The sequence below is a fragment of the Crinia signifera genome, chromosome 11 (genome assembly GCF_055691185.1).
Source record: "Crinia signifera chromosome 11, ASM5569118v1, whole genome shotgun sequence".
Classification (NCBI taxonomy): domain Eukaryota; kingdom Metazoa; phylum Chordata; class Amphibia; order Anura; family Myobatrachidae; genus Crinia; species Crinia signifera.
Window position 1 is genome coordinate 100,964,330 of NC_139227.1, and position 16,827 is coordinate 100,981,156.

The 16,827-nt window shown below is 47.8% G+C and overlaps 1 protein-coding gene across 1 annotated transcript; it reads right to left on the minus strand.

Annotated features, from left to right (window-relative positions):
- Positions 1 to 201: 201 nt before the first annotated feature.
- Positions 202 to 13,615, minus strand: UEVLD (UEV and lactate/malate dehyrogenase domains). Its single transcript, XM_083163955.1, has 12 exons — positions 13,430 to 13,615; positions 12,851 to 12,935; positions 12,408 to 12,473; positions 9,767 to 9,930; positions 7,877 to 8,012; positions 7,407 to 7,507; positions 6,441 to 6,549; positions 4,703 to 4,873; positions 4,058 to 4,231; positions 3,527 to 3,617; positions 2,055 to 2,178; positions 202 to 1,943 (listed from the first exon to the last, which is right to left on the minus strand). Exons 1-12 carry the CDS (start codon positions 13,469 to 13,471, stop codon positions 1,776 to 1,778), a joined length of 1,431 nt encoding a protein of 476 aa, XP_083020081.1. The 5' UTR covers positions 13,472 to 13,615; the 3' UTR covers positions 202 to 1,775.
- Positions 13,616 to 16,827: the final 3,212 nt, after the last annotated feature.

A 16,827-nucleotide genomic window follows, 5' to 3' on the forward strand; every position in this document is an offset into this window, starting at 1 on the left:
GCTTTCCTCTGCCTCCCTGATACGGCCCACCCCCAACCACAACAGCACCTTTCTGTGTTCGCTGCGCAACACATGCACCATATAAGTGCGCAGGGATTTTCTTGCATGCAAATAGCATAAAAATAAATACAAAAACGCCTAAAAATGTAAAAACACTCTGTTACGTGAACATCAGCATCGTGATAAATGAGACACCCGTGGGGATGACTGTAATCAATCTTCTTTTATTTCACAATACTTTTGACCAGGACACCAGTCATTTCCCATTGTCACCGGAAGCCTCGGTGTGATAGTGTAACAAGTAAAACACACCTTAAAGTACATTATATAAAACATTGTTGTAATGAAAGGGCTGCAATTACAGAGACTCCAAACCATTTTATTCAGCGAGCAGAGATCAGATGAGAATGTCAGAAATCCAAAACATTATATAATAATGCAGAAAGTGAGGGAGCTTCTGCCTTTAAATAGTAGAAAAGTAGAGTAAGAAATGTATAACATAGATATACAATATAAAGTAGTGCAGTGACAAGTATATTTCTGCATATTATACTTCTCCTTCCACAGACAATAAGGCACAATCCAAATACATATAATAACAGAACACAAAAGTCACAGACCCCTATCTGCCATCGGAGTGTTTGGTGCATCTCCGGAACGGACATTTCTGTTGTGAAATTGTCTTATAATTATTGTGTAAGGCGCCACAAGGGTTCTGTTGCGCTGTACAAGGGGATGATATATACAACAAATGGCAGCAATTTGTTATCCTTTACCGTGTACCGTCAAGGTGCAGAGTCTGCTGACCTTCAGGGACATATTAAGGTCACCGGTAGGGTGACCAACTCATCCCTTTAATCCGGGACACATATTAATTACACAGCTTCTGTGGCAGTTTAAAACCAGGTGAAATGGAGTCTTGAGGTGTGGCAGTTAAAAAACCAGGTGAAAGCTAGCCACAGAACCTGTGTAATTAATATGTGTCCCGGATTAAAGGGATGAGTTGGCCACCCTAGTCACCGGGCTCATGAAATTGGGACCATTGATCCCAGTTACATTCCCCTATGACTGGCTGGAGGGGGGTAAAATCGGCGGAGCAGCGTTTACCTGTTGGATACTGTGTTAATATACACCACCTAGGGAACCGGTCTGAATCAGACCGTATGTGTGGTTAAAACCGTAAAATGTACAATAATCTACAAAAATGAGGTTCCACCTAAAATCACAAGCGGAAATATTTCTTAAGAAAATAAAATGATTTTAGTGCATTTGTAGAAAAGACATCACAGAGTAGCTGTGGTCTGCACACAGTGGCAGCGGCCATTTTGTGCGTTGAACCAATGTTTGACTAGAATACAGTGATGTTATGTCAGTGGGAACCAGAGCCTCAGCGATGTCACCAGTTTCTAGTAAACTCTTATTGGTACATTTAATTAAGGTTGATTTTAATCGGTTTTAAATTTATCTAAACGGATTTAAAATCGGAAAACTTGCACTTTTAGTAACATTTAAAAAAAATAAATCTGTTAGCAAAGGTGCGTTATAGCCCTGGAAACACATCGATATAGATCAATTTAATATTAACTAAAATCAACCTTTCGTAACAATGACCCCATAGACCACATTCTCATTAACATTACTTCAGGCACACAAAATGGCCGACTACACCTTGTGCACGGAGTGTAGGAGTATCTGAGTAACGCCCTCTGCCCGGCAGAGATCATCCACCTCCATGGTCACTCAGTGCACAGAGACAGAGTCCCGCTCTGGTTATTTTACAGTTTCAGCAGCTGCTGCAGACTGTGCATAGAGGACGCACTTTTCTGGAGAGCGTCGGATACACAATCATCCTGCTGTAGGATTTCAGGATTCCCAAACACCCCACTGCTTCCTAGTACACACGGCATGCTTAGAAAGACTTCATCCTGTATGTTGAAGAAGCCCTAGGGAGAAAGAGAGACAATCAGGAGAGCAGGACAGAGACGGACAATATCTGCTTGAATGATTGCTGACCGCATGTGGATCGTACTGAGCCTGCCCTGCGTGAACATTACCTTAGCAAAGGAAGAGACCGAGTGAATCTTTTTCTTGTTCTGCATTATGGTGTCCGTAAGGTCAGCGACAGACAGACCGATAGACCATGACCTCTGACCTTTACCTTTCAGCACCTCCATGGCTCTGGGAAATAAAGAAAAGCGCATTTCACTAGAAGTTGTGTTATATTTAGGTTACTGTAATGCATACTCCTGTAAAGGAGAGGTCTAATGAAACTAAGCACATTAATGTACTAAACCTTATACTTGCAGCAATTTCACCTGTAATATCACAGCAGCAATAAAAAAAAAACAGAAAAAAAACAATCTGGTTTTGGCTTTTTTACATAATTGGCGCTTTAGTTCCAGAGACAAAAAAACCTGGTGACTGCCAAAAACTGACAGGATAATACCCCATAACAATAATCATGCTCGCTCCAGCTCATTATACAGCCCAGTTACGCTGGATGTCCGCAAAAATGCACCCTTTCATTTATATTAAGGACTTAAACATTATAATTGTATCATCTCTTCTTACCGCCTAACAATAAACCATCATTGAATGTGCTAATCCTCTGACACTAACCTCCTCCGACACTCACCCGCCAACACTAACCTCCTCCGACACTAACCTCTTCCGACACTCACCCGCCAACACAAACCTCTTCCGACACTCACCCACTAAGCATCACTAACCTCTTCCGACACTCACCCGCCAACACAAACATCCTCCGACACTCACCCGCCAACACAAACATCCTCCGACACTCACCCGCCAACACAAACATCCTCCGACACTCACCCGCCAACACAAACATTCTCCGACACTCACCCGCCAACACAAACCTCCTCCGACACTCACCCGCCAGCACTAACCTCCTTCGACACTCACCCGCCAGCACTAACCTCCTCCGACACTCACCCGCCAGCACTAACCCCCTCCGACACTCACCCCCCCAACACTAACCTCCTCCGACACTCATCCGCTAACACTAACCTCCTCCGACACTCACCCGCCAACACTAACTTCTTCCGACACTCACCCGCCCCGCCAACACTAACTTCTTCCGACACTCACCCGCCCCGCCAACACTAAACTCTTCCGACACTCACCCGCCAGCACTAACCTCCTCCGACACTCACCCGCCAGCACTAACCTCCTCCGACACTCACCCGCCAGCACTAACCTCCTCCGACACTCACCCGCCAGCACTAACCTCCTCCGACACTCACCCGCCAGCACTAACCCCCTCCGACACTCACCCCCCCAACACTAACCTCCTCTGACACTCATCCGCTAACACTTACCTCCTCCGACACTCACCCGCCCCGCCAACACTAAACTCTTCCGACACTCACCCGCCAACACTAACCTATTCCAACACTCACCCGCCGACACTAACCTCTTCCAACACTCACCCGCCGACACTAACCTCCGCCAACACTCACCTTCGGATACTAACACCCTCAGACTCTCACCTGCCAACACTCACCTGCCCGTGAGCTGTTCCTGGAAGATCTTGGGGTACAGTTTTGCTGGCGATTTGTGGTTATTTGCAGAGTCAGGATCACTCCAGGCAGCCACTAAGTACAAATAACACCATTACCACATCTTCTTCATACAGTTATACAGGGAAATATACAGCACATTATTATTTTTATCCCTCAGAAAACGATTTTATCTTTTTTTCCCGGGAAAGTTGCCGTTACCTTTTTATGTAATATTCATGCCAATCACTCGAATAGTACATGTATAAGAAACCATCCAATGTTATAGAACAAAATATAATGCTCTATGATTTTCTCCATAGCTACTATAAGAAAGGGTCCATATATATAGGGGGAGGGGGGGGGGAATATGTGTACAGGGAATGACCCTCAGTTGTACTACGCCGGTCACAGTCGAACAATTCTAAGTCACAACGCGAATGCATCACGATTGTGTTTGCACTGATCACAGACACACCCATGAGCGCAAAGCTGCGGGTAGACACGAATGACCGATTGTGCAGCAGTATCCTCACCTTTGTTTTCGCCTTGTTCCCCAATGATCCAGGCAGACTGCGCCTCCTCCTGGGAATTGGTCACAGTGTGAATGATGTTCTGGAACCGCGCGGAACACAAGTTACATCCAATCCCCACAACCTGTCTGTGAGGAAAGCCACTCATCTTCCACGCCACGTAGGTCATAATCTCCACTGCAAACCAGGAATTAAAGGGGAAACATTGGTGAAATGAGTATTCTGTGCACAGTACATACATCTGCTATAATACACACATTCCCCGTGTGACCCCCATTTATATAAAGTTACCCCAATTGCAGGACTGTGCCGCCAAAATAAGAAGTGCTAATGTGATAGATATATATAGATATATAGATATATATATATATATATATATATAAAAATCTATTTCAAGAGCTATATGCAATTCTTTAAAGCCCACGAGTGTGTGTGTGTCTGGCGCTATATGCTGCACCTCCAGATTTGCAGATTTCTGTTTGCATTCCCGCAAGAGTAGTGCAAGTCCAGGCCGCAAGGGGTGAGAGTTGAAGTGCAGCTGTAAGGCCAATTTGCGCCCTTCATGGGTTACAGAAATGGCCCCCAAATGACTATGTACAGTAGGTGCCAATTCTGCGCAGCATTATCCATATCACGTTCTGCTCTTACCAGGCTGAGAGGCCACAAGGAGGACACTCTCTGGACAGTGGTAGGCCACGGCTGGGACAATGCCACGTAGCAGCTCCACGTTGCTCTGCAGGACCTCCACGTAAGACTGAGCGTTACTCCAGGCATTCACTGTAAGAACGATGACTTTTGAGCCACTGGTAGAAGACAAGTCTGAAAATACAGTAATAATAACATAGAATAACGACAATAAATAGGTTGATAGTCAATAGGTCGACCACTATTGTTGGACAGGCCACAGGTTACCACATGAAAAAAGGTAGACATACCTTAAGAAATGTTGACATGAGTTTTTCCTGTTTTTTTTTATTTATTTTTTTAAGAACAGGTGTTTTTTTCATACCTGACTATCTATGGGCATAGGCCCTTATTCGGATCTGATCGCAGTACAAATTTGTTCTCAAAATGGGCAAAACCATGCTGCACTGCAGGTGGGGCAGAGGTACAGTGTGCAAGAGAGTTAAATTTTGGTGGGGTGTGATGAAACGGAAATCTAATTTGCAGTGTAAAAATAATGCAGCCAGCATTTACCCTGCACAGAAACATAATAACTCACATAAATCTAACTCTCTCTGCACAGGTTACATCTGCCCCACCCGCAGTGCACATGGTTTTGCCCATTTTGAGAACAAATTTGTACTGCGATCAGATCTGAATAAGGGCCATAGAGGGAGAATATAATAGCATGGAGAGCAAAGCGCTACACTTATACGGTGTCCATGTTGACGTAAATCGACATAGACACCGAAAAAGCTAATGTTGACCTTTTGCTCAAACAAACAAAACAGAGGAAACTATTCTGTCCCACGAGAACACAGCGCCAGCTTTCTCATGTCCTTCAAAGCAGACTACGGAAACTAAGAATGCAGGCAAAGCCGCAGCACTGTACCCCAACCGCAGAATGAGTCCTGTAGAAGGTGGCGACATGTGCATTAAAGAATATAGGGCTCATTCTTAATTGGGAGTAAACCTCCAACAAGTAAAGCTATGCTGTGCTGCAGGTTTGCAGATGTGAGGTGTGCAGGGATATTTACTAAGGTGTGGGAGTTTAGAAGTGGAGATGTTGCCCCTGGCAACCAATCATATTCCCGCTAGATAAATGAATTTAGAGTAGAAGGAAAATCTGATCGGTAACCATGGGCAACAACTCCACTTTGAAAAACCTGCCCCTTCGTAAATATTATCCCTAGAGATGGCAGAGGCTTGTCCTAGCACAGATCTTAATTGCAGTGTAATGCTGGGTACACACTACACAATGGCCCTCATTCCAGTTGACTTGGTCCCCCATGTGTTTGCACGGGGGACCGACGTTGGAGGCCTATGCATATTCACTTATGCACATGTGCAGGGCGACCTGCACAGTCGTTGTGGTGTTCCCACAGAGATGGGGCAGGGCGGGAGCAGACTGGGCAGCAATGGGGCATGGGTATGCCCAGCACAGCCATGCAGCATTGGGCAGGAGAGTGAGTATACACAGGATAATTCAGATGCAATCATATATATGCTCAAGAGCATTGGCGCTACATTAGAGCCCATAGCTGTACCACAGAATCAAATGGTTGTTAATTAAATAAAGATTTAAAAAAAACATAGCGGATTCTGAAACAATGCTATAGTACCTAATTTATTATCATTACACATGAAAGCAATTCACTTTATCTTTCACTAGGAATACAATGTTATACAATTAAATGGAAGAGTAAGTGAACATGTCAGGTACCTTTACTAACTTCCACGTTCGGAATGTTGAAAACCTCCAAGTCCGTCGCGCCTCCACCTTTGGATCCTCCATCACTTATATCAAGAAGAACCAGCTTGTCTGCAGCTCTCTAGAGGGGAAACAGGTGATGTCGTGACCCAAATGTTGAATGACTTTGCCGCAAGCAGCATCAGCCAATCACAGAGAGGTGTATTGCTTATGCGCGTAGCTCTGGGCATATGTGGATCACTGACTTTTCTCTCAATATTTTTAAATAAAGAAATGGTACTTTCTGCATGTTCTCAGTCATCCCAAACAAGTGAAATAAAGTGGCAGACACGGAGCATGCAGGAGACATGCCATAACAGGTGGTATCATGATACCTTCATTAATAGCCTGTTCAAAGCAAAGCTACCAGCAAGGGGCAAACGGAGGACACCATGTGGATTCCTTTGTAGCTATGTGCCCTATTGCTTAGGGTGTATTTAAAAGCACAACTTCTGATAAGGGATAAAATATATATATCCTGATATACTCTGTGCTGCTGAAGACCCCGCTCCTCCCACTATATAACGCTCAGTCTGTGGGCTCCTGCTGTCTCCATTTCCCTTCCCACATCATGTCCCTGTCCCTGTCACATGCAGCCCTATCCTCACTGACACATCGCCATTTTCCTGCTATACTATGTGCTGCTCAGGGAACCTGCTCCTCCCACTATAGAACTCCCAGTCTCTGGCTTCCTGCTGCCCCCATTCCCCTTCTCACATCATGTCACTGCCCCTGTCACATGCAGCCCTATCCTCACTGACAGATCCCTCATCTCCTGCTATACTCGGTGCTGCTCAGGGAACCTGCTCCTCCCACTATATAACTCCCAGTCTGTGGTTCCTGCTGCCTCCATTCCCCTCCTCACATCCTGTCACTGCCCCTGTCACATTTAGCCCTATAGGGATATGCAGACATATACATTAACACTATTGGGTTTACCTTAGCAGATATGGCCAGTAAACAGGCCATGGCAAGGTCTCCAGCACCCACCACTGTGACTTTACCCTGGCTCGGGGGGCTCACATCTATGCTGGACACACCTGGAAATGTAACAACATGGAACATAAGGTTATTTTGCTTGTAAAGGGTCCTACAGCCGCCAGTGCGCACTCCTGCCGTATGCAATCCTGCGTGATCAGTGACACCATCAGTTCTGCACGCAGAACCAGGACAGCCCGGACACCACATCACGCAGCCACCAGTGTACTTTCCTGCTGCTCTGCAGTCCTGTGCGACCAGTGACAATACCAGCTCTGCGCGCAGACCCAGGACAGCCCGGACACCACATCACATATCCATACAGAAGCAGAAGCTAGGAATAGATCTCAGTCCCACCGTCTATATGGTGGGTGATTATTAGTAATGGGAGAGTCTGCACATAACTCCCATAGCTCCCATCTCACTCTTACCGTCAGTGACCCGAGAGATGAATGAGAGCAGCTCCTTCTGTCTGGCGGCATCCGCAGCTGAGAGGGAATACAGGGGGAGCTCCTCCTCAAACTTCACCCCCATTTCTTTTGTCAAGCCGATGATAGTAGATTTGGGCTGAAAGAGGTTGTATGTTACATTCTAACTCATCAATCACATGGCTCATAAAAAACATACATATACTGTATATACATATATACATTTATCCTGGGCCAGCAGGGACACAGAAGGGTTGAGTGGTCCAGCACTGCAATACATCTCCGCTGTTCTGTCACCTGAATACACTGGGCAACGCTGCAGTCAATGACCTGTACGACCTTCCCAGTAATACCTATGGGAGGTATAGATGGGAGACCCATCCTATGAGGAGAGAGGAGCACAGAGCTGGACTAACTTGGGACTTGGCAAAGATAGAACTCCAGGCAAAAACAAAATGTTCAGGGTACTTATGTAGTATCTGGGCTGCCGATTTTTTGATTGTATGCCTTAAGTTAAGGCATACAATCAGATGCGATGCGATGCGATATCGCATCGCATCGCATCGCATCGCATGCGACCATCGGATGCGATGACCCGATTTTTCCATAGGAATCAATGTTAAAATGGACTGAGTCCATTTTAACATGGAATTCAATGGGAAAAAGGGGTCCTTTTCATACCCCTACTATCCAAGTGGGCATGTAGTTGGATATAAACCTGTGGCGAGCGCAGCGAGCCACCGAGCCCGAAGCGTGGCGAGCGAAGCGAGCCCCGCGAGGGGACGGTATTCTGTGTACGCTCGCCACGCTTCGGGCTCGGTGGCTCGCTGCGCTCGCCACAGGTTTATATCCAACTCCATGCCCACTTGGATAGTAGGGGTATGAAAAGGACCCCTTTTTCCCATTGAATTCCATGTTAAAATGGACTCAGTCCATTTTAACATTGATTCCTATGGAAAAATCGGGTCATCGCATCGCATCGCATCGCATCGCATCGCATCCGATGGTCGCATGCGATGCGATGCGATGTACCCGATTTAGAAATCGGCAGCCCAGATACTACATAAGTACCATGTTCAGTTTTTGGGGGGGATTTTTTTTTTTTAAATAAATTATGTCAAAGTGTGTACTCAATGATGTCACTGGCTCCTAGTGACTGGATAGGCTGCACTCTCAGTGATGTCACTGGTTCCTAGTGACTGGATAGGCTGCACTCTCAGTGATGTCACTGGTTCCTAGTGACTGGATAGGCTGCACACTCAATGATGTCACTGGTTCCTAGTGACTGGATAGGCTGCACACTCAATGATGTCACTGGTTCCTAGTGACTAGATAGGCTGCACTCTCAGTGATGTCACTGGCTTCTAGTGACTAGATAGGCACTCACTTCAGGCCACCTTCCAATCACATGAAAGAATGCCCATCATATTATGGCTCCATGTCTGATACCACATGTCCCGGGGTTTTCCGATTTATTATTTGCGCATGCGCAGTTACTAGTAATTGCTGGACTATGTGTGACCACCATGTCGCTGTGTCCGCTTACCATGGTACTACGGTGAATTTATACTACTGTGTGAATATTTTCAAAAGGAATTTCTGAGGTAAATATTTAGCTAAAGTAAACCATAGTGATTGCAATTAGGAGTTTACCCTATTTACATGAAAGTGTGCAATTGTCACTACCAGCCAATCAAAACAGACAAAACCGGAAACACCAGTCTGGTTGGTTGGTTAATTACAGTGTGAAATGTGTCACAGCACTGGGCAGAGTCATGTGACAGATCTGCAGCACACACAACAGTAATTAGAATAGTGTATTGTGTAATGCTGTGGGCAATACCAGCAGTCAGACATTGCACAGTCTTATTGGAAGGAATCTGAGGTACTTACATGACTCCAGTCCCGAAGATACGGCAAATATATCCTTCCCTGCGCGTCTATGTGTTTCCCAAACCGGATTCCCATGCTCTCTGTCGGCTTCAGAAAACATAGCGGGGGAGCAAAGGGGTGCGAGTCCAACAGCCACAGGCAGATGGGGATGTTGTAAGAGTTTCCTTGAAAATGGAATGTTACCATATTAGACATGGGCCCTTATTCAGATCTGATTGCAGTACAAATTTGTTCTCAAAATGGAGAAAACCATGTGCACTGCAGGTGGGGCAGATGTAACATGTGCAGAGAGAGTTAAATTTGGGTGGGGTGTGTTGAAACTGAAATCTAAATTGCAGTGTAAAAATAGTGCAGCCAGTATTTACCCTGCACAGAAACAGTGTCGGCAGGACATTGCTCCGGCAGCCCACAGTGTCGGTAGGACATTGCTCCGGCAGCCCACAGTGTCGGCAGGACACCTCTTCCGCATCCCACAGTGTCGGCAGGACACCTCTCCCGCATCACTACAGTGCGGGTAACTGGCACTCAGCCAATGTACCCTGAATGTCACAGCTAATGACGGGTGTGGATTATTAGATACAGTCAATAGGTTGACCCCAAAAAGGTATCATGCAATAGGTTGACAGGGTCAAAAGAAAAACACATGAAAATTCGACAAGAGTTCAAAAAAAAAAATTGTGGACCCCAATTAGTGCACCGTTGCGCTCGTCATGCTTCGGGCTCGGTGCCCTGCTACGCTCAGCACACTATTATATTTTCCCTCTATACTGACATGAAGAGCCAGTTTAAAAAAAAAAAAACTAAAATACTGAATAGAATGACAGCAGGAAAATTGGCAAAGCTGTCACAGAACCCTGCGCACGGCAGTCCCGTCACAGAACCCTGCGCACGGCAGTCCCGTCACAGAACCCTGCAGTCCCGTCACAGAACCCTGCACACGGCAGTCCCGTCACAGAACCCTGCGCACGGCAGTCCCGTCACAGAACCCTGCGCACGGCAGTCCCGTCACAGAACCCTGCGCACGGCAGTCCCGTCACAGAACCCTGCGCACGGCAGTCCCGTCACAGAACCCTGCGCACGGCAGTCCCGTCACAGAACCCTGCGCACGGCAGTCCCGTCACAGAACCCTGCGCACGGCAGTCCCGTCACAGAACCCTGCGCACGGCAGTCCCGTCACAGAACCCTGCGCACGGCAGTCCCGTCACAGAACCCTGCGCACGGCAGTCCCGTCACAGAACCCTGCGCACGGCAGTCCCGTCACAGAACCCTGCACACGGCAGTCCCGTCACAGAACCCTGTATGGGTGTGTGTCACTGACAGAGGATGTTTATTCATGAGGCTCTATAGACATTTGAGCCCCATTGCAATTCTAGCCTATATCGCCGGGATATGGTTGCTGGTGTACAGGGCAACTGTTGTCGGGGCGCGCGCTCCCGCTACCAGCCCTGGAGTGGTTGCTGGTCGGAGGAGCATGCTCCTGCAATCAGCTGTTTCCCCCGGCAAGTAGTCTCTTTTTTAGCAGCAACCATCTGATGAAAATGGGACACTGAGCAATATACTGGCAGGTATTCAATGCTGTGGGCGAGCAGCGACAGCGAGCAGGACTTCCTGCTCGCTGTCACCACTCACCCTGTCAGTATTCAACGCATCCCCCCTCATACGCCAATTCCCCCTAGCTCCATTTTTTGAGCGAGGGGGAATTGGCGTATGCGGCTCCAGAACCAGCGAGACTCGCGGCTAAATAAAGTGAGTTTTCTGCATTAGCCGTGGGTCTCGCTGTTTTGGGGAATTCTCGCCATCCTGTGAAGGCGAGGATTTCCCCGGAACATTGAATAGAGCAAGGGACCGTCGAGGGGGTTAAACAGCGAGGATCTGCAATCCTCGCTGTTTAACCCCCTCGCCGGCCGCATTGAATGCCTGCCACTGTATTATTCTGTGTGTACAGAGCTTCACACATCAACCACAGACTGTCCCCTATGTAGGTGGGACTGGTATGACTTGAGGGGACTGTCCAGCCATCCCACCAATCAGATTACAGGGCAGTTGGGAAGTGTTTCCCACTAACCAGTGCCCCATCCAAGCTGCACTAACCAGCAACAGGTCGCAGTTTGCTGCAGAGGGGAAGGGGGTAACCCAGATTTTAGGATGTGCCGGCCTCTTGGCAGGATGTGCCATGTGTCAACATGACATGAGGCCTAATTCACACCTGCTATCACGGCTGCTACTTTTGCAGATGGACAAAACCATGCAGCACTGCAGGTGGGGCAGATGTTACTTGTGCAGAGAGAGTTAGATTTGGGTGGGGTTTTACTTCAAAGTGAGATCTATATTGCTGTGTAAGAATAAAGCAGACAGTATTTACTCTGCACAGAAACAAAATAACTCCACCAAAACTAACTCTCTCTGCACCTGTTACATCTGCCCCACCTGCAGTGCAGCATTGTTTTGTCCATCTGCAAAAAAATGCAGGCTTGCTAACCGGCCTGATTCAGGCTCATGCTAACACCCCAAGATGGCTGGCAAGTTGAGTGGGATTACAATAATCACGTAGCCAGTTCCCCCCCATCCTGCTCTGCGGGCACATCCCTGCCCCATATCTGCCCAGCACACGGTCACACAGGATCACTGGAGGCACAATTACCTTGGAACTTGGTTGGGACCGTCCCTGTGAGGTTCAGCAGATCCTTCTGGGATCCATCTTTAAAAGCTGAAAAGAAACAATAAAGGCAGAACTGTTACCCATCACATATGGATTCCAGGGGTGGCACACAGGCCGAGGCACAGGGGTGACACAGAGGGGGCTTCCACCTTCAGACGACTCTTGCCCAGCCAATAGTACTGAATGCAACCAGTCTACGGGCAGTGCTGGCAGCAGGGAAAGTATGCAGCAGGAAGTGCAGGCAGCAACCCACTAAGGGTAATAAATGCAGCTTCATGATTGGCTCCAGCTTCTGTCCTATCAGAAGCCACATGCACTAGACTAGAGAAAAGGTTTGGGGAAATGTCACCCTGTGTGCCCCGTGTAACATCCGCAATCAGCATTCTGCAAACGCTTACTGGGTTACCCATTGGGGTGACACTTACTGTAGGTGTCCATGGAGTAGGTGAAGTTTGGATACATTTTGTGAACATCCTTTAGCTCCTCAATGGTCAGGTCTCGGAATTTATACTGTGAATATAGAAGGAAACTCGTTCTCAGTACCAAAAGCAAAATACAGCCGCCATGGTAATCAATACAGAAAGGGGCCTGATTCCTAAGCGGTCGTATATAGTGATTGCTCACTTACTGGGCATGTCCCTGGCTACATGCACAACTTCGCAAATTCAGTGATCCTGCTGGTGGTGATAGTAAACAGACCAGTAACAGTGATACTGCTGGTGGTAATAGTAACAGTGATACTACTGGTGGTGATAGTAACAGACCAGTAACAGTGATACTGCTGTTGGTGATAGTAACAGACCAGTAACAGTGATACTACTGGTGGTGACAGTAACAGTGATACTGCTGGTGGTGATAGTAACAGACCAGTAACAGTGATACTACTGGTGGTGACAGTAACAGTGATACTGCTGGTGGTGATAGTAACAGACCAGTAACAGTGATACTGGTGGTGACAGTAACAGACCAGGAACAATGATAGTAGCAGTGTGACCAGTGCTCACCTTTCCCAGCCTCTGTCTCACCAGCTCCACATTAAACTCCATCTGTGTGGATCAGGCAATATACGGTGTGCAGAGCACCGAGCTTCTCTTCCTGCTTCCTCCCCACTGCTGCAGCCCGGGAGTCGGGACATCCAGCGGGGAGGAGCCGCCTCTCCCGCCCCTGCTGCATCAACTCACTCGGCCGGCGGCGGCAGCAGCAGCAGCAGCAGCAGCAGCAGCAGCAGCAGCAGCAGCAGCAGCAGCAGCAGCAGCCTCTTCCTCCAGCGACCAGCAACATTGTGTCAGGTCACTACAAGTGTGTCAGCCGCATGTAACAATACAACTACATCTGTGTGTGCTGGCAACAATACAGATATATAGTCCTCTCTCTCTCTCTCTCTCTCTCTCTCTCTCTCTCTCTCTCTCTCTCTCTCCCCCCGACACTCTCTCTCTCTCTCCCCCCGACAAGCATTCAGTCGACACTATTAGGTTGACATGAGTTAAGGTCGACATACAGGAAGGTCGACAAGACTTTAGGTCTACAGGGTCATTAGGTCAACATGGGTGAGGTCGACATTTAAAAAGTCAACATGTTTTTTTTTTTTTTACTGGAATGTCAACACAGTCAACATAAACACTAAAACCTAGCACCGGGTCCCCTCGCATGGCTCGCTACGCACGGCACACTTTTTATTCTCCCACCACACCCTAGTGCAGGGCTGGCCAATTGCGGCCCTCCAGATGTTGATGAACTACACATCCTAGGATGCTTTGTATTAGTTTTGCTATGTGGCCATGCTGAAACTGATGCAAGGCATGCTGGGATGTGTAGTTCATCAACATCTGGAGGGCCGCAATTGCCCAGTCCTGCCCTAGTGGATGGTAGGGCATGAAATACTGCCTGTCGGCACATGTCAGCTCAAAAAACAGTAAAAAAAACAAAACATGTCGACCTAATGACCCTGTTGACCTTACCCATGTCGACCTAATGACCCTGTCGACCTAACCGCATGTCGACCACCATGCTGGTGACCCAATGACCGTATCCCTTATAAAACTCCTTGGCTTTGATAAATGGTGCTCCAGCCACTCAGCTCCCAACTGACATTTTTATACACAGGAGCACATGACAGTTGGGGGCTGAACACAACATTTGGGAATGGAAAACATGGCGGTCAGGAGCAGAACACATGGCAATTGGCAGCAGAAATCATGACATTTGGGGGTGACACACATCACAGTTGGGAGTTGAACACATGACATTCAGGGGCGGAACATGTGGAGGTTGGGAGCAGAACACATGGCAGCTGGGAGCTGAAAACATGGTAGTTGGGAGCGAAAATGTGGCAGTTGGGAGTGGAACACATGACAGTCAGGAGCAGAACACATGAGAGTTGGGAGCAGAAAATCATGACAACTGTGGTGAAATACATGACAGTTGGGAGCAGAACACATGGCAGTTGGCAGCTGAACATGACAGTGGGAGCAGAACACAAGACAGCTGGGAGCTGATTGGCTGAATCACCAATATCATATTTGTTAATAAAGGAGTGTAATCTTCCATCTGACGCAGGTAATCGCACAAGTGACGCAGAACACTTTATGCTGTCGGCTTCCGTTCCGCTTGTGTTACACAACCATGAGGGTCACAGGAGGCGGAGGGATCCCAGCCACCTGCCCATAGGTAGGAGCTGGCGGAGGATGATGTTAGTTAGTCCATGCTGCCGACTTCCATTCCACCTGTGTTACAAACCCGTGAGGGTCACAGGAGGCATTCCAGCCACCTGCCCATAGGTAGGAGCTGGCGGAGGATGACGTTAGTCCATGCTGCCGACTTCCATTCCGCCTGTGTTACACAACCATGAGGGTCACAGGGATCCCAGCCACCTGCCCATAGGTAGGAGCTAGTTAGTCCATGCTGCCAAGCTCACAACAAGTCCCATGTTCAGAGTTTGGTAAGTAACACAACTACTTCATCCCCATATATTGTTTTAGGACTGTGGTCTCCATTAGTTACTGGAATTAGGGCCTGATTCGCTCCGAGGACTGAAGTTTTTGCTCTGCACATGTGTATATGCAATATTCTGCTGTGCGAATGCCTTTGGCGACTTTCATAGTCGCTGAGGCGGTCAGGGGGATAGTGCATGGGGACATCTGGGCATTCCCATAAATATGGCGGGTGCCCCTGCAAAATGCTGGGTGACCCTGAGCGCAGGCGTGCTGAAGCGTGTGTGCCTGACATCACATGACCTCAGTGCCGCCCCGTTCTTCATAAATAAAAGTCAGCCAAACTGACATTTACTTACGGATGGGTAAAAGATCATGGAATGGTTTTGGCCTGTAGGCTCCCATGTGTACATTAAACATCCATTCGTATTGCGGCAGGGATCTACGCACTGTGGCATTAGCTTGCAAGGCGGGCGGCGTTAAAGGGCACGCTAAGCAGCGTTTCTTCACTGCTTAGCGAGCCTTACTGAATTAGGCGCTTAGTATATAGTGTCAGTTATTCTGACCGGCGGTTTTCACATGATTACTGGTGCAAATAGTGTTGATAAATAAGCCCTAGGGCCCTACGCTTCTCCAATGCAAGCGTCAGCGTGTACAAGATCACAATTCGGAAGGACAGGTACTTACGTATGGATATTGGAAGACCGGCATCATATCGTTACTTCTGATATCAAGACTACCAATGCTATAACCATCGATGGCTATAATACATGTGCATTAGGCTGCGTGCAACACTTCCAGATGTCTGCAGCTGCATGGAAGCAGTCAGCCTTCCAATGGGTGGCAACCATCGAATACACAAACTCAGATGCAAAAAAAAAATCGGGACAATCGATGGTAGCTAACTGCTGACCTCCAACATCCATCCCTCCTGGAACGTGCGGAACTGCTGTACTTAATGGGCCACACAGTGGAGACTCATTTTTTATCTAGATTGACCGTAAGGGACCGTTTGGAGATGGTAACGTGACGTGCTGTAGTCTGCGACCTGGAATTCTTTGCAGATGTTTGGCGTCTCAGTACACACATGGGTTGTGTGTGACCAGTTACTCAGGCCAATTATCGCAGGATATGCGATCGCAATGCATCTACGTACGCGATTTCTGAGATCCGAAAATCCGCCGGTGGGCCTCTCAGTACACATCCTGCTGGTTGAGGCATTCGCAGATGTCCGCACAGCGTCTGCGTATGGGAACGCAACTGTAACTGCACGAGTGTACAGCTGCGACTCCTGTGCTCTGAACTGTGATGTCACCAACTGATGGCAATGAGGGTACCCCCTTACTGCCAGTGCCTGCATCACACTAGGATGGATAGGGCATAACACCAGCCTGGCCTCACTCACGTTACCTTTGTGTGACTCATTCATGGGAGGGAGCGCTACATTTATTTTATAGTGGATATAAAAGTTT

Bases quoted from the DNA above. Each gene is read 5' to 3' on its own strand.
- UEVLD (XM_083163955.1), bottom strand. From the start codon at position 13,471: ATGGAGTTTAATGTGGAGCTGGTGAGACAGAGGCTGGGAAAG. The intron at 12,936-13,429 runs GTGAGCACTGGT...CTATATTCACAG, and splicing joins TGAGACAGAGGCTGGGAAAG to TATAAATTCCGAGACCTGAC. The intron at 4,232-4,702 runs GTAAGAGCAGAA...CCTGGTTTGCAG, and splicing joins CCTTGTGGCCTCTCAGCCTG to TGGAGATTATGACCTACGTG.